We start from the raw sequence: 22819 nt of genomic DNA, 5'->3' as shown, positions 1-22819 counted from the left end.
TACCTGTCTAGATAGTTGACCTGTGCTCTGGAAATTCATCTCTAGAGCTTTGGGAGCTTCTGGTGAAATTTCGTTCCAGCCTTCCGTAAACCTCTGCGTCTTCGCGGCAGGCTCGGAAGACTAAGTGTCTGTAGAGGGTGGTAGCCGAGATGTCACGACGTTACCTCCATCCCAGGGGAAAGGGGGGAGACAGGCACTAGGGCGAGAATTAAATAGTTGGAACTGCTTTGAAACTTGACGGTTATATGACTAAATGTTCAATGTTTGTCTCGTGCATTCGCTGTTGCAAAATATGTGTCACTAAAGCAGATGGAACAGTAATTGCCATTCTTTCTTCCTGTGACATTCTCTAGTAGTGAGATGTGAATAATTAACTCTGTTGAAATCTGCTGTGGCTTTATAATGAGAAAACAAAAGGAGAGTATTGAAGTTTCTGTGCAGTTAAAATTTAATTTCTATACCAGCTGGAAATACAGACTTGAAATAAATAATAATGGCAATGCTGTTTTTTCTTAGGATTTGAAGATGTCTAAAAAGAAACTGAAGAAATTAACTGGAAAGGAAGACTGTTTGGATGGCCAGGATGACAAAGTAGGAACAGTTGTCTTATTACTATTATCATTATTTTAGTTGAAACTCCTATGTTCAAGAGAACAGGAAGCATTTAGCAGTCTTGGGATAGAAGGATGAATCACATTTAAAGGTGGGGCCATTCAGAACAGCAGGAGGGTTTAATTGGTCAGTTAACTGCAAGTTCTAATTGGAAAGTGTTTTTCTCCAAAGACAAGGAGTAGTGGGGTATCAGAAAAAAGATTGGTTTGTTTTTTTTTTAATCTTAATGTATTTTCCTGTTTGGGGAAAGTTGATCTTAAAACTGTTACCAAACATACTATTGTTTTCCTGAATTGTTCTGTATCTTGGATCATGTATCTTAATATCCTACTTAATCACATGTCATACCTAACAGCATTTTAGCAGGCATCTCTGTTTTCTTTTAACTACTGAGAGTTAAATTCTTAGTGTACTCTGGTACATACTTGTACCTAGTGAGTGAGCTTTCACTGAATTGCTTGTGAAATGCAGGTGCTACAGAGGTGGTGATCTTTCTGTTATGTTTGCTAGATTTTTTCGCCTTTGAATTTTGTAAGATGTTAAGTGCAGTCCAAACACTCAGTTTCCAAAGTAGGGTCTCACACATTGAATCTCATAAATAAATAATTTAATAGAATGGTACAGGAGCAGGGGTAGCTTGAACTGGGTCTCTGGAACAAGACCTTTTAGTTATTTCCCTGTGCTTTTTAAAGCCTCATAGTCCATGAGGCTTTAAGTTGTTGACATAACAAGTATGTGTCTTGTCATCAGAGAATGGTTTAGGTTGGAAGGGTCTTAAAGATCATTCCAGTTCCAACCCCCTCTTATGGGCAGGGACACTTCCTACTAGACCAAGTTGCCCAAGGCCCCATCCAACCTGGCTTTAAACACTTCCAGGCCTGTAGAGCCTCCACAACTTCTCTCAGCAGTCTGTTCTAGTGCCTCACCACCTTCGTGGGGAAGAATTTGTTTTGAATGTCTGATCTAAATTGAACTTCTTCTGGTTTCAAGAAGCTATTTGTCCAGTCACATTGTTTAATGGTTACTTGTCCTCTTCGATGATTGGGATTTTGGTGTGGACAATTTTATCTACTTACACAGTTTCATAATATTTTTGTTCCATATGCATTTGGAGCAAATCTGTATTCTACTGACAGTAGGTAGAGTGAACTCTTTCTTCATCCCCTTGAAATACAGTTCCTTTCCTCTGATGTTAATGGTCACTCTAACTTGTATTGCAAAGCATACAATCTTCATTAACATTATTTATTCAATTTCACGTTAGCTTAGTTACACTATATCAGAGTCATGCAAAACTACTTCCAGCTATTCTTTTTGTGACTAAGAAAGAATTCAGTCTGAGTTCACCCACCTCTGTCTTACAGTTTGCAGCCTAAAGCTTCAGGAATCAGCTACCTATGCTAAGCAAGTTGCATACTAACGTTAACCAAGGCACATAATGTAGTCAGGTTTAAGATAAATTTAGCTCTCAACAGGTGTATAGGAGATGAGAGCTTTTAACTCTTATCATAAATGTCTCAAATATTTGGAAGCTTATAAAGGAGCGTGATACAGCCTCAGAGTTAGTTATACGTGTTTTAAGTTTTTTGTTCATATAGAAAATGTTATTCAAAGCCAAATGTTTGCAACTATTGTTTATTTTTATTTCCTGAGCTCCTGATCATGATTTGATTAGTCTTTTAACATTAACTTATCCTGAGGTGGTGGGTTTTTTTTACTTCTATAATACAAAGAATAAAAACTTGGATTAAAACCTTGTACTGTTGTTCCTAATGCCTACACCAGTTTGAACACCAACAGGTTGTTCACACACTCTTGCTTGACTTCAGTTTGTTTGAAAAAGCATTAAATATCACTATGGGCAGGCACTGACAAGAACCCAAATTCTTAATAGCAAAAGGATATGGAAGCCTCTGAATAGTAGTGTGTGATCACAGTATGGATAAATGGTACCTTCAGCTCTTCCAGGTGGGAGTGAGCCATTTAAGCAGAGTCATATTTAGGTGTGATTGTGTGGGGGCTTTAAGGTTTTTTGTGTGGTATAAGCATGGCCGTAGTTACAGAATAAGGCACAGGAACTGGCAGTTCCCGCTGCCGGAAGACGAGCTGATGGGGAAAGCAACCGGCCTGGATGAGCAAACAGCTCTTGAAGGAATTAAGGGGAAAAAAAGAGGGTGTATCACCTTTGGAAAGGGGGGAAGGCAACTCAAGATACGTTTAAGGATGTTGTTAGAACATGTTGCAGAAAAATTAGAGAGGCAAAAGCCCAGTTAGAACTTACACTGGCCACTGCTGTGAAAGATAATAAAAAGCATTTTTATAAATATTTTAATGCTAAAAAGAGGGGCAAGAAGAACCTCCACTCTTTATTGGACTTGGAGAGGAATATTGTAACCAAAGATGAGGAAAAGGCTGAGGTACTAAATATCCTTTTTGCCTCCATTTTCAACAGCAAGGCAGGAGAACTTCAGGATAACTGGCCTCCTGAGCTGGTCGATGGGGTCAGGGAGCAGTATAATCACCCTGAAATCCATGAGGAATTAGTTCGGGACTTGCTGAGCCACTCGGCCACTCACAAGTCCATGGGACCAGACAGGATCCATCCAAGGGTACTGAGAGAGCTGGCAGATGAGCTGGCCAAGCCTCTCTCCATCATTTTCCACCAGTCCTGGCTCAGCGGAGAGGTCCCAGATGACTGGAAGCTGGCCAGTGTGATGCCCATCCACAAGAAGGGCCAGATGGATGAACCTGGAAACTCCAGGCCTGTCAGCCTGACCTCAGTGCCAGGGAAAATTATGGAGCAGATCATCTTGGGGGCAAGCACTGCACACCTGCAGGACGGACAAGGGATCAGGTCCAGCCAACATGGATTTAGGAAGGGCAGGTCCTGCCTCACCAACCTGATCTCCTTCTATGAACAGGTGACCAGCCTGGTGGACGTGGGAAAGGCTGTGGATGTAGTCTACCTGGACTTCAGCAAGGCCTTTGACACCGTCCCCCACAGCAAACTCCTGGCCAAGCTGTCAGCCTGTGGCTTGGACAGCAGCACTGTGCAGTGGGTTAGGAACTGGCTGGAGGGCCGAGCCCAGAGAGTGGTGGTGAATGGTGCCACATCCAGCTGGCAGCCTGTCACTAGTGGTGTCTAGCCTAAACCTCCCCTGGCACAGCTTGAGACTGTGTCCTCTTGTTCTGGTGCTGGTTGCCTGGGAGAAGAGACCAAACCCCTCCTGGCTACAACCTCCCTTCAGGTAGCTGTAGACCGCAATGAGGTCACCCCTGAGCCTCCTCTTCTCCAGGCTAAACAGTCCCAGCTCCCTCAGCCTCTCCTCATAGGTCTTGTGCTCAAGGCCTCTCCCCAGCCTCGTTGCCTTTCTCTGGACACGTTCAGGTATCTCAATGTCCTTCTTAAACTGAGAGGCCCAGAACTGGACACAGTACTCGAGGTTCAGCCTAACCAGTGCTGAGTACAGGGGCACAATGACCTCCCTGTTCCTGCTGGCCACACTATTCTTGATGCAGGCCAGGATGCCATGCTACTGTTAGAACTGTGGAGTCAAGCATGGGCAGAAGTACTCAAAATTCCCTTAATTCATTACAACTACTTTCTGCAACCCTTTTCTAATGAAGTACTTTCTAGTGTGGAAGTGAAATAGCCAAGGCTTCATAGGCCTTTGCAGGCCTCTCTAGTCAGAAAAATCTCTGCAGCAGTGGCCTAATGTCCTACTTAGTCGCTGTGACCCATGTACTGGAGGAGTGAATTGCAACAGGATGTATAGTCCCAAAAAGGGCTCTTTCCCTGGTGTATCAAGGCAGCTGACACAGCGTTGAGGCAATTGGTTTATTTCAGTGCTGCAGAATCAAGTGCTGGGTGGTAAATCACAAATCCAGTCCCATTGAGCTCAAGTAGCAGCAGTTTATATACAGTACAAATACTAAATTATCTATGATTGGTGACATGACTTTACATCACATCAATCCCTCTGCTCCACCTATTACCTGGTTCACTACGCTAAAGCGGTCCTTAGATTGACATTGAAACCCTCCTTCTGGAGGGGTGGATGGTTTGATCTCTGTCCAAATCTTGTTCTGGTTTGTGTAATGAAGCTCTATGAAGACATTATTTACAAATAATTTATCTCTTTAGATACTGCTCTTAATGTGTCTTGTTTCTGATTATTTTACCCTTCAGGGTCATCCCGTGCTTTACTTAAGGCCTTTCCATGCTTGTTGGCCTGGTTTCAGACCAGTTCATTATAACCATAGTCTGTCCAAAAGTTTTTAACTCCATCCTCCCCACATCAGATGTTCTGTCTAAAGCTTCTTTATCCGAAGTAATCTGTATGTTAACCATCTCTTATAATTTCCTACACCTTGTTGTAGTTTTGGGGAAATTGCAGTCCACAACACAAATGCAACACAGTTGCAATAGAATCATAGAATAGAATCATAGAATCAGTCAGGGTTGGAAGGGACCACAAGGATCATCTAGTTCCAACCCCCCTGCCATGAGCAGGGACACCTCACACTAGATCAGACTGGCCAGAGCCTCATCCAGCTTGGCCTTTAACACCTCCAGGGATGGGGCCTCAACCACCTCCCTGGACAACCCATTCCAGGCTCTCACCACTCTCATGGTGAAGAACTTCTTCCTCATGTCCAGCCTGAATCTCCCCACTTCCAGCTTTATTCCATTCCCCCTAGTCCTATCACTTCCTGGTATCCTAAAAAGTCCCTCCCCAGCTTTCTTGTAGCCCCTTTCAGATACTGGAAGGCTACAATAAGGTCACCTCGGAGCCTTCTCTTCTCCAGACTGAACAGCCCAACTCTTTCAGTCTGTCCTCATAGGAGAGGTGCTCCAGCCCTCTGATCATCCTGGTGGCCCTTCTCTGGACACGTTCCAGCATCTCCATATCCCTCTTGTAATAGGGGCTCCAGAACTGGATGCAGTACTCCAGGTGGGGTCTCACCAGAGCTGAGCAGAGGGGGAGAATCACCTCCCTTGACCTGCTGGCCACACTTCTCTTGATGCAGCCCAGGATCTGGTTGGCTTTCTGGGCTGCAAGTGCACATTGACAGCTCATGTTGAGCTTCTCATCCACCAGCACCCCCAAGTCCCTCTCCTCAGGGCTGCTTTCCAGCCAGTCACTGCCCAGCCTGTATTTGTGCTTGGGATTGCCTCGACCCAGACGCAGGGCCCTGCACTTGGTCTTGTTGAACCTCATGAGGTTGGCTTGTGCCCTCCTCTCCAGCCTGTCAAGGTCCCTCTGGATGGATCCCTTCCCTCCAGCATGTCTGCTGCCCCACACAGCTTGGTGTCATCAGCAAACCTGCTGAGGGTGCACTCAATGCCACTGTCCATGGCACCAACAAAGATGTTGAACAAGACTGGTCCCAGGACTGATCCCTGAGGGACTCTGCTTGTCACTGGCCTCCACCGGGACATGGAGCCATTGACAGCCATATGCCAAGCAGTGGTATAGCTGCTTTCCAAACAGGGACTGTTGAAGCTCTTTGTTTGAGGAATACCTTTATGCCAGACCGGTGTAACTGCACTTTCTTACTGGTGCACCTAATTAGTAAATCTGATGAGAATTAGTAACACATCTCTTGTGGACAAACACCTCCTTAGACAGGTCTTCTCTTTGGCTTTGGGTAGGGGTAGCTGGAATCATCCCTCAGGTAACTTTCCTTTAGAATTTTTATAAATACACAAAAATGTACGTTTTTACATATTGATACTTGTAAGAGTATATGAAACACGTGAATACTAACTGTTTAATTTCTTGATCTTCCTGTATTTATAACCTGTACCACGCTCACTTTTCCTCTCACATTTTTCTTAAATACAATAAAATCTCAATATTAAATTCTAGCAAGGTGTGTGGCTGCCTTTTTCAGGGTTAACTTACTCAAAATCCTCGTGAATCTAGTCTGAATATCTTGTTCTATCTCAGGAAGATTTTCTTTTTAACTGCTGTTGCCTCCATAAGCCCTCCCATTTTTGTCTTTTTTCAGAACTCTGAAGACGCCAGATCTTATAAATATACTATGAAAGGAGAGACACAACTTCAGAGGTAAATTCTTGCGCTTCTTGTATAACCAAGCTGAACTTCTCCACACTTGGAATTTTAGGGTGACACACTTCACGTATTGTTAAACCACTGTTAAAACTTATCTATGTGATAAAATTAAATTAGACTTAGTAGTGCATCTCTCACACCAATAGATAATGAATGCAGAAAAAGCTTTTTTTTTCAATTCTGTAAGCTAAAATTGATGTAAATACTAAAACTGCAGCTTCAAAGGATTTGACACAGATGTTGCTGCAAGTTTGTATTTAAGACCATAACAAGCTGTACTCATCGATTCTGAGCTGTAGCTGCCTAAATCAAATGTTTGTTTGCTGGTGTGTTCTTTAGCAGGGCAAGATTACATTACTTTTTTCATAATCTTTCGTTAGATTTAATATAGAGAAAGGTGGCAAAGAGAAGAAGCAAGACCAAAGTTCTGCTGTTTCTCATGGAACTATTGGAAGATCACAAGGAGAATCTCTGAGAAGATCACGGGGAGAATCTTCAAATAAGTCCCGAGGAGGATCTCCAAATAGGTCCCAAAGTGAATCTCCAAATCAAAGCAAACCCACAGACAATTCTTTAATCCAAACTGAAAAGCAAAAGAAGATAGTTATCCAGTTTAAAGCCAAAGAAATTAAGCATGGCAAAAGTACATGCACTCCTGAGGTAGGGGCTACTGGCAGAAGTCGTTTTGCTGGAACAGAAGGGAAAAAACTCCGGCATAGCTTTGAACTTCAGAGGGACAAGGCACTGAAGAGGAAGGTGGCAGAGAAAGCTGCTGAACTCTGCAAGGTAAAGCTAAAAGCAGAAAAAACGATGGTGGAAAAGTTCAAGTCATCTGTGTCTGATTCACATATACCACATAGAAAAGCAGATGGAGCAAAAAACCAGAATGAAGATGTCAGGATTCCCAGAAAACTATCTGACACCTCTGCAAGGACTTTGCGTGGAGACAGGCCTTCCACTAAGAAGCCAAGCAGACTACCTAGGCCTTGGGAAGAAGAGTCTGAAGAACAATGTAAGGAATTTCCTAAGAAAAAACACCATATGACTAAACACAGACCATCATACTATTCACCTGAACCACCCAAACAGTGGGACCCCTGTGAACAAAGGAAAAGAGATGCTGATTCGGGTAAAGCCACTGGTGATTCAGGGCCTGCAGAAAGGGACATTGAACCATCATGTTCTAAGCAGGTAATGAGAACACAAGTCCATTGCTTTATGTGAGTAGATGTCTCAGGCTAGTTTCTGGATGGCAGGCAGTTTTTATTTAAGGAAACTGTCTTCTTACAGGTTGTAAACAGGATTTCCTCACTAACTAAAATTTTTCCAATGTAGACCATGTTAAAATGGTCCTCTGCTCTGGTAAATAGTTAAACAAACCAAAGAAACAAAGGTCTTGGGTTATAGGACTGTGTCTGCATGTGTGCTTTCATTATGTTGCTGCAGGGAGGTAGAATAATGTCGGTATAAGTCAACAGAGTTTTTTTGAGTTGATGTGGTTGTGTCTTTTTTTAATGAATAAGACGAACCTTTGAGAACTTGCCTGGCAAACAGGTGCTGATTGCTGTCAAAGGGATACCTGGGGAACTTGTTGCAGACCTAGGACTGAATTTGTGCTTTTCCTGCAGGACTGCACCTTTGGCTGTGATGGGTTTGTTTCTGAGTTCTAGCTGGTGTTTGGCTCTGCACCTCAGCTTTATCTTGGGTGTGGTTGCTTTGTCATTGTTCCCATTTTACATGCCTAGCGTTAGGAAATTTCAGTTCCCATTATGGTAGCACCATCACTTTGTGTGACACGGGATAGTAATGACCTACAGAATCATGGAATCCTTGAAGTTGGTAGACATTTCTGGAGATCTGGTCCAGCCCCCTTGCTAAAGCAGGGTTACCCAGAGCAGATTGCCAGGGACTGTGCCCAGTCAGGTTTTGAGTATCTCTAAGGATGCCACAACCTCCTTGGGCAGCCTGTTTGTTCACTATAAAAAAAGTGAAATTTTTAATGTTCAGACTTAAACAGTCCCTGCTCTTTCAGACTCTTGTATTGCATGTCCCAGTCCTTTAATCATCTTAGTGACCTTTTGCTCAAGTCACTTCATTAAATTCATGTCTGTCTTCTACTTGGGAAGCCCAGAAGAATCACGTAGTCATATACCCACAAAATATTGAACAAACAGGCTTGCAGTGTAAACTACTATATATATTTTTAAAACAAGCCATCCTTTTCAGCCTTTTTGAAGTGAGACTGTAGGCGGGTATTGAAAATAGACTTTGGTATCTATTCAATTGGCTTGGGAATACGCAGTGTTGTCTCAAAAGCTCTCTAAAAGGCTGAGACATGTTCTACTTCATTCCTACTTGATTCTAGAATTTTGAGCTCCCATGCACATCTGACTCCTAACGAAAATATGAGGACATTGTGGCACTTCGACCACAACAACCCCATGCAGCGCTACAGGCTGCGGAAAGAGTGGCTGGAGAGCAGCCAGGCAGAAAGGGACCTGGGGTTAGTGGCTGACAGCCAGCTGGACATGAGCCAGCAGTGTGTACAGGTAGCCAAGAAGGCCAATGGCATCCTGGCCTGCATCAGAAATAGTGTGGCCAGCAGGAGCAGGGAAGTCATTCTTCCCTATACTGAGCACTAGTTAGACCACACCTTGAGTACTGTGTCCAGTTCTGGGCTCCTCAGTTTAAGAAGGACATTGAAATACTTGAATGTGTCCAGAGAAGGGCAATGAGGCTGGTGAGAGGCCTTGAGCACAAGCCCTATGAGGAGAGGTTGAGGGAGCTGGGGGTGTTTAGTCTGGAGAAGAGGAGGCTGAGGGGAGACCTTAGTGCTCTCTCCAACTACCTGAAGGGAGGTTGTAGCCAGGTGGGGGTTGGTCTCTGCTGCCAGGCAACCAGTGGCATAACAAGAGGACACAAGACTCAAGCTGTGTCAGGGAAGTTTAAGCTCAAGGTGAGGAGAAAGTTCTTCACAGAAGGAGTAATTGGCCAGTGGAATGGGCTGCCCAGGGAGGTGGTGGAGTCACTGTCCCTGGAGGTGTTCAAAGGTTGGATGTGGCACTTGGAGCCATGGTTTAGTTGTTAGATGGTGTTAGGTGATAGGTTGGACTTAATGATCTCTGAGGTCTTTTCCAACTTGGTTGATTCTGTGACTCTCTGGCATCAGGACTGTCCAAAAGGTTAGTGATGTGCTTCTTTTACACTAAAGAGGAGAAAAGGAAGCTGAGGGGAGATCTTTTCACTCTCTACAACTCCCTGAAAGGAGGTTGGAGCCAGGTTGGCTCCCAAGTAACAAATGACAATACAAGTGGAAATAGCCTCAAGCTGCAGTAGGGGAGGTTTAGGTTGGACACAAGAAGAAACTTCTTCACTGAAGTGGTTCTCAAACACTGGAACTGCTTCCCCAGGGAGATGGTTGAATTCCCATCTCTGGAGGTGTTTCAAAGAGGCAGAGATGTGGTGCTGAGGGACGTGACTTAGCTTTCATAGAGTTAGAGAACGGTCAGGCTCAAGGATCTTAAAGGTCTCTTCCAACCATAACGATTATATGATTCTGTATTTCAGAACTCCTGACATGGGGATCCTCAGTCTCCCTTGATACATGGTGGTGTTGATATAGCATTTTTAAATTCTTCCTACAGAGCTTTGAAGTCTTTCCACCTCCACAAGATAGTCAGAGCCTGGAAACAGACCAAGAGGTTAGTAATGCTTTAATTTAACACTTGTAAGTTGTATTAAAAACTCTGGCACCAAGGTTGTGTTGCTGAACACTTCTGTGACCTTTCCTACTCTTCTGCATTCTTGGCTTATGATCTAGACCTCAAAAAATGTGGAGCATTGTTTTCAAATCCTAACCAAACTTGCTGAAGTCCTGCTATCAGGAGCTGTCTGTGATAGAAAGACTGCCTTGCTGTTACTCCCTGCATCACAGAGGACCTTCATAGTTGCTTACATACTCTGCCTATTTCAATTTCTAACTTTCAAGCAGGAAAATAGACTTTTTGTTAAGAAACTGCTATCAGGGAAATTGCAGTCTATGTAGAAAAAAATGGAATGACGTTTTTGAGTACTAGTTGGAAAGGTCATAAAAAAACCCCTTCCTTCTAGGCTGTGTGTTGTGTGACTTTTGTGGACTGCTTATAGTGGAGGATGTGCAGAAGGATCTCATGGCTTTACTCTACCAACTTATTATTCACCATGCTTCGTTTTTCGTCATTTTTAGCACAGCAGCATTCATGCAGAAGTGTCTTTCTCAGGCACAATTCTTAAGCAGTTACTTACAGTTGATGTCATATGTGCACATTTGTTTCATTGTAGATGCAGATAGTTGAAGATCTGCATGTTGCTCGTGTGGAGAAGAGAATGGCACTGCCTGTAGTACAGACATGTGGAGAGCTCACAAGCATGGAAATAGATCTTCCAGAACCAGATTTGAATACCTCTGCTGGTATGTCATGTTTTGATGTTCTTTGCTATCTGCTTACACCTAGCTGTAACAGTCAGCTGATGGTCTGAGCAAAGAGGATACAACTGATCTTTTCACAAGCCATCTTCTTTTCTTTTTCCCTCAGAGGCTCTTAGTTCTGGTCTGAACATACTAGTGGTGATCGACACAAATATAATGATTAGTCACCTGGAGTTTGTTAGATCCCTGAAATCTGAGGACATACCAGGTATGTGAATCCATGGAGATCACTAAGACATTTGAAAACACTTCAGCTCTTGTAAGAACTTCAGGCTACATGAAGAAAATAAAATCTGGGCTTCTTAAAAAGGCAGCAGATTTCATACAGAAGCATAAGGCTCACACCTGAGAGGATGGTTCTGTGAATCTAAATAGGCTGCCTCTTAGGGAGAGTTCAGCTGTAAACATAGAACCTACCATGCTTATACCTGAGAGAATCATGGAATCATTTAGGCTGGCCAGAACTTTTAAGATCATTAAGTCCAACCATTAACCAGCAGTGCCACTAAACCATGTCCCCTCAGCACCATGTCTGCATGACTTATTCATCCCTCCAGGGATGGGGACTCCACCACTCTGCTGGGCAACCTATTCCAGGCATTGACATCTCTTTCAGTGAAGAAATTTTTCCTAATAAAAAATGATCCTGGTCAACATTCCTAGGAATGTGCATGATTTGGTAGAGGAAATAAGTTTAACCTAATGTAAGAAGATACCTTAAGGCATTTAATCTCTTACTAGTGGTAGTGATGTTTTTGCACTCTTTTTATCATTTATCATAGAAATCTAAAAGCATGTAAAATCTGATAAGCAGGCAGCCAGTGCTTTATTTCTGTCTTGGTGAAGGTCACAGAATTCTTGAGATGTGCAAGAAATTTCTCTGCAATTCACATTGGTTCAGATTGGATTCAAGGCTAGGCTGGATGGTGCCTTGAGCAAACTGGCCTAGTGGAAGGTGTCCCTGCACATGGCAGGGGAATTGGAACTAGAGAATCTTTGGGGTCCCTTCCAGAGAAGGAGACTCCACAACATCCCTGGGTTGTCTGGCAGGGCAGGGCAGCCTGCTCCAGGGCTCCAGCACCCTCACAGAAAAGAATTTTTTCCTCCTGTTCAGATGGAACTTCCTGGGTTCCAGTTTGTACCTGTTGCTGCTTGTCTTGTTGCTGGGCACCCCTGAAAAGAGTCTGTCCCCATCCTCTTGCTCCCCTACCCTTTAGCTATTGGTCTGCATTGATAAATACATTTGATAATATTTCTGCACACTGTGGTCAAAGTATCCTGTCAATTAAAATTGTATCTTTCCTTTTTTTTGCCTAATACTGTCATTTTTATGTGTAACTCATGCAGTGCCAGTTAAAGGTTAGATTAGAAAGAAGGCACTTGCCCTTTTTCAGTTGTTCATTCTTAAATGCTTGGATACTCTTGGACATGGGATATGAAAACTACTGTCCAGAAAGATAAGTGTAAATGTACATAACTGTGATGTTTGAATTAAAATTGTCTCTAGTAGTTTGCATGGCTCTTCAAAATGTTTTTGTTTTTAGGTTGTGTTGTTCTATTTTTTCCTTTCAGGAGTTGGCAGGCTTGCATTAATAATTCCATGGGTCGTTCTGCAAGAGTTGGACAACCTGAAGAAGGGGAAAATGTTGCAGCATGTTCGGGACAAAGCTATCCCTGCAGTCCAGTTCATCTACAGCTGTCTTAAAAACCAAGATTCAAAACTATGGGGACAGTCTATGCAGCTTGCCTCCCAAAAAATGTGTAAGAGATGTGCAGTTGATTCGGTGTGGGTATTTAATCCTTGTGGTTCCCCCAGTGTGAGCCTTGGCACTACATTATGAGTTGAATATAGTCTTCAATCTGCTAATTAAAACTAGCTAATAGCTTACAGCAGCCTTCAGACCATATCCAGTACTTTATTCAGATTAGTGCTCTGTTCACTGTTGGTTTATCAGCTGTTTCTCACCTTTATTGATACATTTATTGGTAAGTGGGGGATTGCTTAATGGAAATTCTTCTAGTAGCTTTTACCTTTGAGCTAAGACTATGTTGCGTGCTTTTGTTTTTGATTCAGCCATCACAACATCTAATCTAGTCAAATTGATGTGTGGCTCACTTGATATTTTCTGACAAAACCATAGTGGTTTTGAGTGGAGTAGTACCTAAGAGTTCCAAAAGCTCAGGTGTGTGTTTAGCTTATACTTGTGTCCTTGTTTGGGGACCATTCAATTTGACCATGACTGCGCTCAAATATTTCTTATGTTGAGTTACTTCTGACCATGTCAGCACTGTCTTAACTCAACTTGCAGATGGCCTGAGTGATGAGAACAATGATGATCGTGTTCTGCAGTGCTGTCTTCAGTATCAGAAACTCTTTCCTCAAGCTGTTGTCATACTCTGCACGTGAGTTCCTGTGTAGTTTTAGCTCATTTGTGAAGTGTAAATTAGCCTCATGCCAAATACACTGTTTTCAAATTGTATCTTAAAATGAAGAGCCGCTTGAGAATTAAGCTTTTAGCAGAGCAATCATTGTCTTAAAAGCTGGAGTAGAAAGATGTCATAAAAGAGAGACTGTAGACTTATTCTCCTTCATGTGCTTGAGGCATGAAATAGATTTAACTTGACTCAATATTCAATTGTAACACTTGTACAGCATAGCTTTCCCAGATTTTACTCTGATTACTCATAAAAATCAGAATATTTGTATTAAAGGTTGAGATTCAGTTAGATGCTGTATTCTGGCCTGGGAACAGTGATAAACATTGACAGGGGCTAATCTGAGAAAGGGGGAGATGGAGATAGGCTTGCCTCTGTTTTGGGGTGGATAATGGGCATTGAAGGTTACTCTTGGAGGAAAGGTGGAGATAGGTCTGCCTCTGTTTTGTTTTTGGAGGATAACAGCTGACTTCTGAGTATTGATTCACAATTTTATACATTAAGGGTTAATATCCCTTGACAAGTCCTGTAAACAGCTTGCTTTGGTCTTCGTTAGAGCCATGCCTGCATAGTTTAGTAAGTGGGGTTAAGACACTAGACAGCAGTTGGTTTAGGTTGACATGTGTGGATTGGATAGCTGCTGCTATCACTGTTTCAGTCACAGCATTGGTAGGGCTTTTGGCAGTGATTTCAGGTTTTTCTGAGTAAAGACCAAAAAGTGACTTCAGAAGTGCTTTTCAGCTGAAAATCCTATTGTTTTATCAATGTAAGCAATGGGAATTTGGGATAAAGTGCTAGGATTCAACTTTGCACTTGTCTATATAGTAGTTCTGCTCGAGCAGGGCAGCATCTGACCAGTAGAACAGTGAAAAAAGGTGTTGAAAATGAGAATTTATTCTAGCAATTAAATTGGATATTTTTGTCTTTGAATTACTACCTTATTTGCATTCTAAGATCATAGCAACTATGCATCAGTACTGTAATATTTATAACTGCTTTTTTTCTTACAGTAAACCTACAGTCTAAAATGTTTTTCAGTACATTTCTAATTTTTTCAGATGGTTTTAGCTCATGTTCTCATTTAATATTTTGAACTGCTTCTACTTGCTTGGGAAAGAAAACTTCATTATAAATGAAGCTCACAAAATAAGCTTCCCAAATATAATTTTTCAGTGTGTTGCTTTTATTTCTTACTGTGTAGCAATGTCAGTTTTATGGCAACAATTCCTTTCTCCTAGGGATGATAAAAATTTATGTAATAAAGCCATTGTGAGTGAGGTCAAGGCCTTCTGCAAAGCTGATTTGGTTAAAACTCTACGGAATCTGAACATGAACAGGCACCAGGACTCTGCTGAGCTGCAGCACTCAAAAGGTGGTGAGTTTGTTTAATGTGCACTATGCTCCCTTTTGAGGCATGTAATGGATGTAAGAGGGACGCTATTTTCTGCTTTCATAGACTTTGAATCCTTAGGAAATGCTTTTTGCTTGGAACAGATTTATTTTCAAAGGTAAATGGTTTTCTGAGAGTCTGAGACCTTTATTAAAACATCTGTCACAGAGTTCTAGGGAATTCAAATATTAGAAGAACCATAGCATGATTTTTTTTTCTGCTAATAGTCATTTAAAAGGTGTCTGAACTTTTTCTGGACTGAAAAGAGGTTTATCCTCTTGACACAGTTCATATTCTTAAGAGCTGTAAAATTCTGTATGCCAGGAGTACTCCTTACATTTTATGCTAATATCAAATAGCAGAGCTTGGTTCTTGGATTGCTTATTAATTTTTCCTGAGCTACAATCTGACCTCCTCATACTTGCTGATAACCCCACTGGCTGTATATAATCTGAGTTATTTAAGGAAAAAAAGAAATATGGAGTAAGATCGCAAGTGAGTAATGCTCTGGGGAAATTAATCATCTTGGTTAGTAGCTCATAATTAAAAATACCCACAGTATAACTGGAAATACTTGAAACCTAGTTACACAGAATCCCATCATGGTGGGGGTTGGAAGGGACCTCTGAGATCATCCAGTCTAACCCCCCCTGCTAAAGCAGGGACACCCACAGCAGCTTGCCCACAATCACCATGTCTAGCTGTGTTTGGAATCTCTTCAGAGAAGGAGACTTCACAACCCCTCTGGGCAGCCTGCTCCAGGGCTCCAGTACCCTCACAGCAAAGAATTTTTCCCTCCTGTTCAGATGGAACCTCCTGAGGTTCCATTTTGTGTCCGTTGTTCCTTTTCCTATCACTGGGCTCCACTGAAGAGTGCCCTTTAGCTGTGGCCCCTCTGCTTTATAACATAAATATCAAGTGCATTCTATCTTTATTTATGGGGACAAGTTATTTGTTTTGTTATCGTTGGTTTGATAGATGCAGAATTGGAGAAAACAGGAAGAGGTGATGCTAGTCTGACTGCACGATTCCCAAATATGCTTCCAGACCTTGAAAAGAACTTAGGAGAATCTTTATCTTGTATTTTGGAGACTGAAATGAAAATTGCTTATGGAAACCTATGGATGGAGGTATTTGTTTCTGCCATCTTTCTTGACATTTCAAGTATTAAAAGGTTTCAGTGTCCTTGGTGCTTTAACATTGTCAGCATCTGTGCCAAGGCAGCCTTCGTTCACTGACAGTTCATTGACAGTGTTGAGTTTTACTCATTCCTGTTGCAACATGATTATTCTATGTGACCACTAATGACTGTGCTGTATTTGAATAGCCTCTTAATACCACCATTACATGGATGCTGGCTGCTCAGTGTGAATTTTCACAGCTCTTTTTACTAGTTGCATTGAATGTCTGTTTCAGCTTTTCCAATGTGGTTAAATCATACCATTTTAAATATGTCCTTCAAGAAATTATTCCATCATGTTTTGTATTAGGGACCTGAAGAAGCAGACCTGTGTGAACCTCATGAGGTTCAACAAGGCCAAGTGCAAGGTCTTGCACCTGGGTTGGGGCAATCCCTGGTACCAGCCCAGGCTGGGGGATGAAAGGATTGAGAGCAGCCCTATGGAAAAGGACTTGGGGGTGTTGGTGGGTGAAAAGATGGACATGACCCAGCAACATGAACTCATAGCCCAGAGCCAAATGAGTTGTGGGGCTGATCCCCAGCAGCATGGACAGCAGGTGGAGGGAGGGGACTCTGCCTCTCTGCTCTGCTCTGCTGAGACCCCACCAGCAATGCTGGGGCCAGCTCTGGAGTCCTCAGTACAGCAGAGACATGGACCTGTTGAAACAGGGCTAGAGGAGGCCACAGCAATGCTGGGAGGGCTGGAAGCCCTCTGCTGTGAGGCCAGACTCAAAGAGTTGGGCTTGTTCAGCCTGCAGAAGAGAAGGCTCCAGGAGGACCTTCTTGTGCCAAATCAGAAAGTTGGGGACAGGCTTTTGAGCAGAGCCTGTTGTGACAGGACAAGTGGTGATGGTTTTAAATTTTTAGTAGATATACTTGTTAAATCTGAATATAGCCTCATTACTGAGGAAACATTGCACTCCATCAAGCAGAAATGGTAACGTTACTGAGGATTGTTGTGAACATCAGTTTGTGTATTGAACATCAGTTTGTGTATTGAACATCAGTTGTGAAATGTATCAGAATATATCTAAGTGAAAATCAGGCTTTGGATTGATAACATACTGTCTTTCAGATACTCTATCTGAAGCCACCATGGACATTAATAAACCTGCTGAAGTGTTACAAAAAACACTGGATGGCTGTTTTTGGTTATGTTGTGCCAAGGAGTTTACTTTCAGCCATTGAATGTCTCTATAATCACCTTTGTACAGGTAAGGATCTCTGAGAATTTTAGCTGTTAACTTGTGGAAAAACCTCACAAGTTCTGGTTTTAGTAGTTGCAGAAAAAGATACTTTGAGAAGGCACCTACTCTGTATGTTTAAATAGTAATGTCACACAACCACAGCATGGAGGGGTTGGAAAGGGACCTCTGGGGATCATCCAGTCCAACACCCCTGCTAAAGCAGGGGCACTCACAGCAGCTTGCCCAGGACTACAATGTCCAGGTGGGTTTGGAATCTCTCTAGAGAAGGAGACTCCACAACCTCTCTGGGCAGCCTGCTCCAGGGCTCCAGCACCCTCACAGCAAGGATATTTTCTCTTCTGTTCAGATGAAACTTCCTGGGTTCCAGTTTGTGCCCATTGTCCCTTGTCCTGTTGCTGGGCCCCACTGAGAAGAGTGTGGCCCCATCATCTTGCTCTGGGCCCTTTAACTATTGATCAGCATTGAGATGATCCCCAACATAAAAAAAAAAATTATCACTTATTTCCAGAACTTTTTTTAAAAAAAAATCTTTCTCCTTCCTTTGTCACGACATTGCATGTGGCCAAATGCTGTTCTTTGACAAATAAATTATGGAGGAGTAAAAAGCACTGTGGTAGTACAGCCCACGCTGCTCCCAGCCATGTTGTGATGTTGGATACAGCCAGTGTTAGGTTCTTGTTTTAGCTACAAATGCAGTGAGTTTGGACAGCTGGTACTTTCCTGTCTGAGTTCCTGGCTGGGCACTACCTAACCATATCTGAAACTCCTGTTGCCTGGGAAGCTCCTACTGCCTGGATTGTGGCCCAGTCTGGAAGGTACCAGAGTTACCTGACAAAATCACAGCCAAATACAAACAAGAACAATGACCAAAGTCAGTCATCTTTCATCTTATAGTGACTCTAACCAAGTGTGATAGGTGCTCTTGGCCCCTTCATCAGACTGCAGGCTCCAGAGGAGATGAAGGCTTGAGCTGTAGCTGGTCCATAGAGCTCCTCTAGTTCCATCTGTTCTGAACAGCCACAGAGGAGAAGAGCTGCAGTAGAACTTCAATACGACAGAGTGTGTCTGTGAGCCAGCCACTTCATCCCATAAAAGTGACAGCCTAGGTGAGCTCTTTGAGCTCTCTGGGGTTGCAGCAGGCTGTGGCCTGCTCTCTCTCCCTCCCTGGGTAGTTTTTTGTGGAGGTACTGGTGATCATCTACTGGGAAGTGCTGGAGAATTTACTGCAGCTGTGGTAGGAGAATATTTTGGTGACAATTTGCTGCAAGTGCGGCAGGAAAATATCTTAGTAATAATTTATTGCAAGTGTAATAGGAAAACAGTTTTGCCATATGTTAAACTCTCTGTGTGTGTCCCTGTGTGTATGATGTAACCTTTATGTTTGGGGGTGGGGAGAGGATGGTTGTGTACTCAATCTGTCTGTCTGTGTGGTTTTCTGTTGTACAGTTTGGTTTAGGAAACTGTATGACATCTCTCATATGAATATTCCCATTCCTCAATCTTTAGCCAAGTTGCTTTGTTGATTATGGTAAATCTTGTTACATCACCCTGATAACTGATTAATAGTTAAGTGTTTTTATCCCCAGAATCCCTGCACCCCTTAACTTAAACTATTGGAAGTCTGAGGCTAAATCTGGATCCATCCACACCCAGACTCCTCCCTAAGAAGGAGTTTAGAGACCAAGAGGGTCCACCCTGAACCTGTGACTCAGCAGGAAGGTCTCCCTTATCATCTCATCTCTCTATAAATCATCCTAACTTGAGTGTAACTGAATTCTCCCTTGTATACTTCTTCCATTAAGTAATTAATAAGGTGAGCCTGGATGTCAGCTTGAATATTGATAACTCTGTTAAGTTTGTTAGCCTGGGATTGAATACTCATCTACAGAGTCAATTGACTGAACCCATGACACCATCAAATCAAAACTCTCTCAAATGATCATTCTACCTCACAAAAGCATATTGCTGTGTCTGTTCTGAGTGAGGGACATTCTGCTCACTCCACAGAGAGCAAAATCCTGAACCAGGATTGCCTGACAAGTGATTTAAGTGATTTAAAACAATCATCCATGACAGATGCTTGCTGTGGTAGAAGAGGACAGGGAGGTTTGTTTTCAAAACCACCCAATAAAAAAACACTCAAACCCTTTCATTTCTTTGAAGGTCTCTTGAAGATTTTGATTTTCAGAGACTTTCACAGTTATTACTGTTGTGCAGAATGATTTTAGATATGCCACTTGATCCTGGGGTAAATTTGGAAGGGTTGGTTAACAAGTTAGACATCCTCATTTCACACACATTTCTCTTGAGGCTGTTTTATCTAAAGTTTCTGGACCATTTTCAAGGCTCTTTATGTGCTTCAGTTAATCCACATATTTGATTATTAAATTTGCCTCCTAAAATTGATAACTCCCAATATCTAATACTATTTTTTCCTTCTATTTCCCATTTTTATGCCTAAATTTCAGGTAAACCACTTGACTCTTCAGCAGTGCGGATCGTGCTCCAGGAATCCAAAAAATTATTGCATGCTTTCAGTTCAAGGTCAGACTATGATGGGGTGCTTCCCCAGGCCTATGCTGCACTGAATAAGCTCTACCAAATGCTTACAGAGGTAAGGGGAGCTTGAGTATTGTTCACCTAACATCATCTTGAGGTTGCTTCAAGTTCTCACTCCAAGAAAGACATTGAGGTTTTGGAGCAGGTCCAGAGAAGGGCAACAAAGCTGGTGAAGGGTCTAGAGAAGAAGTCTGGTGAGAAGCAGCTGAGGGAACTGGGGTTCAGCATGAAGAAAAGGAGGCTGAGGGGAGATTTTCTGGCTCTCAATAACTCCGTGAGAGTTAGTTCAGTTCAGTCTCTCTTCTTAGTAACAAGTGATAGGACAAGAGGAAATAGCCACAGGTTGCACCAGGGTAGGTTTAGGTTGGACACTAGAAGAAAATTCTTCACTGAAAGAATATCTGTAAAAGGTAATTTTCAGTGTTGGAGAGGGCTGAAGGAGTAGCAATGCAGAAGATGGTCAAGGAGAGTAAGGATGATCTGGGGAGCCCTGATTGCCCTCTGTGCTGTAATTCTGTTTTGCAGTCAACCTCTCAGTCTGCAGCTCCATGGATGGTGCCACCCTAAGCAGCAGGCTTTCTGTCTGAAAACTTGTGTCCTCTTGTCCTTGTCCTGTTTGCCTTCCCAGAGAACTGCTCTTGTGGGCAGTGCCAGACCAGTTCCAGTTTAACCTGGACAGATTTTCTGAACCAGTTAACTTTGTGCTGCTGCAGAGAAATTGTGCCACCAGCAGTGGCATAGGGGTGAGAGTAAGAAGCGGTTCTGGTTTATACCAGCTTATCAAGCTGGGAAACTTTGGCATAAGGTTTCCCTCTGCTGCAGCTTCCTGCTTGTAGAAATACCAATATATACATGTAGAGGAAAAACTTGATGAAACCCTGAGAGATGCTTTAGATGCAGAGACAATAATAGTAAAGATGATTGTGACTAGAAGAGTTTAGTCTTGCTTTGGTGAGCATTACTTTGGAAAAAAGAAATGTAGAAGTGTTCAAGTTTTCTTTAGTTAGGAATGAAATACATTCATTATTTGTTTGCTGAACTGTTTTATAAGGTGAGGTCAGACAGTGAGCAGGATTTATCAGAAGACATCATGGTTCTTTCAGAAAATGCTGTATGTGAAAAAATGGAAGCAATGGCACCAACTCTGCAAGAGTCTGAAGAAGGAAAGTTACATGCAAGCTTTCAGGTGGCTCAAGAAAACAGGCACCAGGAAATCTGGTCAGTCCTTGAAGGTGTATGGAATACAATAAACTTGTACAGGTATAGTATGCTGAAGACGTTCAGAACTTCTACAGAACCCTACATCATTTTCAAACAAACAGACTTTAGAAATTGTGGGTCATTTTTTTAGAGAGGCAGCTATTAGTAGTTCATCAAAATTGATAAAAAAACCCACACAACTTGTCACACCAAGAGGTCTGGAGCATGCAAATGGATATGTGGATGCTCTGTTATCTGCCTACTCTGCTGCTCTTTTTCTGGACAGTGGCTGAAATCTGTTGCCTTAGAGAATGTTGTTGAAAACTCTGTGAGAGCTACAAGTGTGAGAGATCCATGGAAATCTCATCTTTATCCATAAAGAAAGAGGCATTCAACCCTTAAGTTATCTTGTGGTTATTTACTTTCCAAACATTCTGGAGGTAAACTAGCATATGCCAAATTGGTTACTTTGGGTTTAACTTTAATCAGTTTGAGATATAATAAATTTTCTTTTTAAGCAAAACCCTTCACTCTCTAAAATCCAAATGCAGAATTTAGTGAGGAATTTCCTTTCTCCTATAAGCTTGAAATTGCAGAAAATTCCCCACACACCCCCATCTAGATGTTCTACCATGGTTTTTATTTGGGTTATTTTTGAAAGATCTGCTTGAAAGTCACTGAGCTGCATACTTTTGGATGCTCTCACCAAGTCTGAATAGATAACTGTGCTTTCTTTTTGTAGTCTTATCTGAAATTTTTTTCAAAGGAGGGATTCTGAGTCATGCCAAGCACAAAGGCACTGCATTTTTGGTGGTCTGTGAAGGGCTCACCTAATAAACAGTGTTAGTAACTCTAACACAAGTGCAGAAATGGCATCAGTAATGTTCAATGGAACTACACCAGCAGACTCTTCTTGGCTTACACCAGTGCAGAGTGATTGGGTTTGGTGTGGTGTTGATTTTGGTGTTCAGCTGAGGATATGCATCAGGAAACAGTCTCGGTATGTTCTCTTACTGGGACAGTAATTGTGAATGGGAAGGTTTCATATAGGCATTGAGGAGAAATTCTTTAAGTGTGCCACTTCATAAGGAAAATCCAGCTGAACTGTTTGTTCTGGCCACCTGCTAAGGACCATGCTGTGTAAAGAGCATAATATCTTAGAATCAAAGGTCACTTCACACTCTTGCTCCTGTCAAGAAAATGCTACTTACTTTGTACCTGTGGGGATAGTGCTTCCTCACTGCACTGCAGCTCATTGTCCCAATGCAGCCATTACAGGGAAGGTGTCGACCCATTCCAGTAAACCTGGAAATTGAAGCTGCTGGGAAAATTGATGGAAAGCACTTCTTTAACCTAAAAACTACCTTGCTCAGATTGTGAATGGGGAGACTGTTTCATTCTCAAATGAAGTTGAATGATAAATGTAAGTCAAAGGTAAAATACCGTTATGGAGTTCGGTTGCCAAGGAAAGTTGTGAACAGAGAAGTACAAGTGTAGGGTATCACCTTTCTGCCAGTTACTCTAACACTACTGTAGATAATATGGCTTCAGTAGAGGTTTATATTTGACCTTGCTGGGTTTTTGTGATACTCAGTGTAGTGCATACAGTAGATGCTGAGTTTCTCTGGCTATGGGGATTTTCGTTAGCTGATTTTCAGTCTCTCTTGTTTTCTTTCTCTTCAACTA

At 42.4% G+C, this 22819-nt stretch overlaps 1 protein-coding gene across 1 annotated transcript in view; it reads left to right on the top strand.

The window, feature by feature from the left end:
• The first annotated feature begins 522 nt into the window (after positions 1–522).
• SWT1 (SWT1 RNA endoribonuclease homolog) overlaps positions 523–22819 on the top strand; it is a 34429-nt gene continuing 12132 nt past the window's right edge. Inside the window, exons 1-13 of the mRNA XM_054384274.1 lie at positions 523–591; positions 6628–6686; positions 7073–7883; positions 10337–10393; positions 11013–11142; positions 11267–11368; positions 12733–12921; positions 13470–13563; positions 14835–14971; positions 15965–16116; positions 17242–17380; positions 19843–19988; positions 20985–21193. Coding sequence (XP_054240249.1) covers positions 526–591; positions 6628–6686; positions 7073–7883; positions 10337–10393; positions 11013–11142; positions 11267–11368; positions 12733–12921; positions 13470–13563; positions 14835–14971; positions 15965–16116; positions 17242–17380; positions 19843–19988; positions 20985–21193 — 2291 coding nt within the window. The 5' untranslated portion in view covers positions 523–525. The remainder of the gene's footprint in view (positions 592–6627; positions 6687–7072; positions 7884–10336; positions 10394–11012; positions 11143–11266; positions 11369–12732; positions 12922–13469; positions 13564–14834; positions 14972–15964; positions 16117–17241; positions 17381–19842; positions 19989–20984; positions 21194–22819) is intronic.

Source organism: Indicator indicator, chromosome 10 (assembly GCF_027791375.1).
Source record: "Indicator indicator isolate 239-I01 chromosome 10, UM_Iind_1.1, whole genome shotgun sequence".
Lineage (NCBI taxonomy): Eukaryota > Metazoa > Chordata > Aves > Piciformes > Indicatoridae > Indicator > Indicator indicator.
Note: the sequence above shows the minus strand (reverse complement) of the source record. Positions and strands in the feature narration are given on the sequence as shown.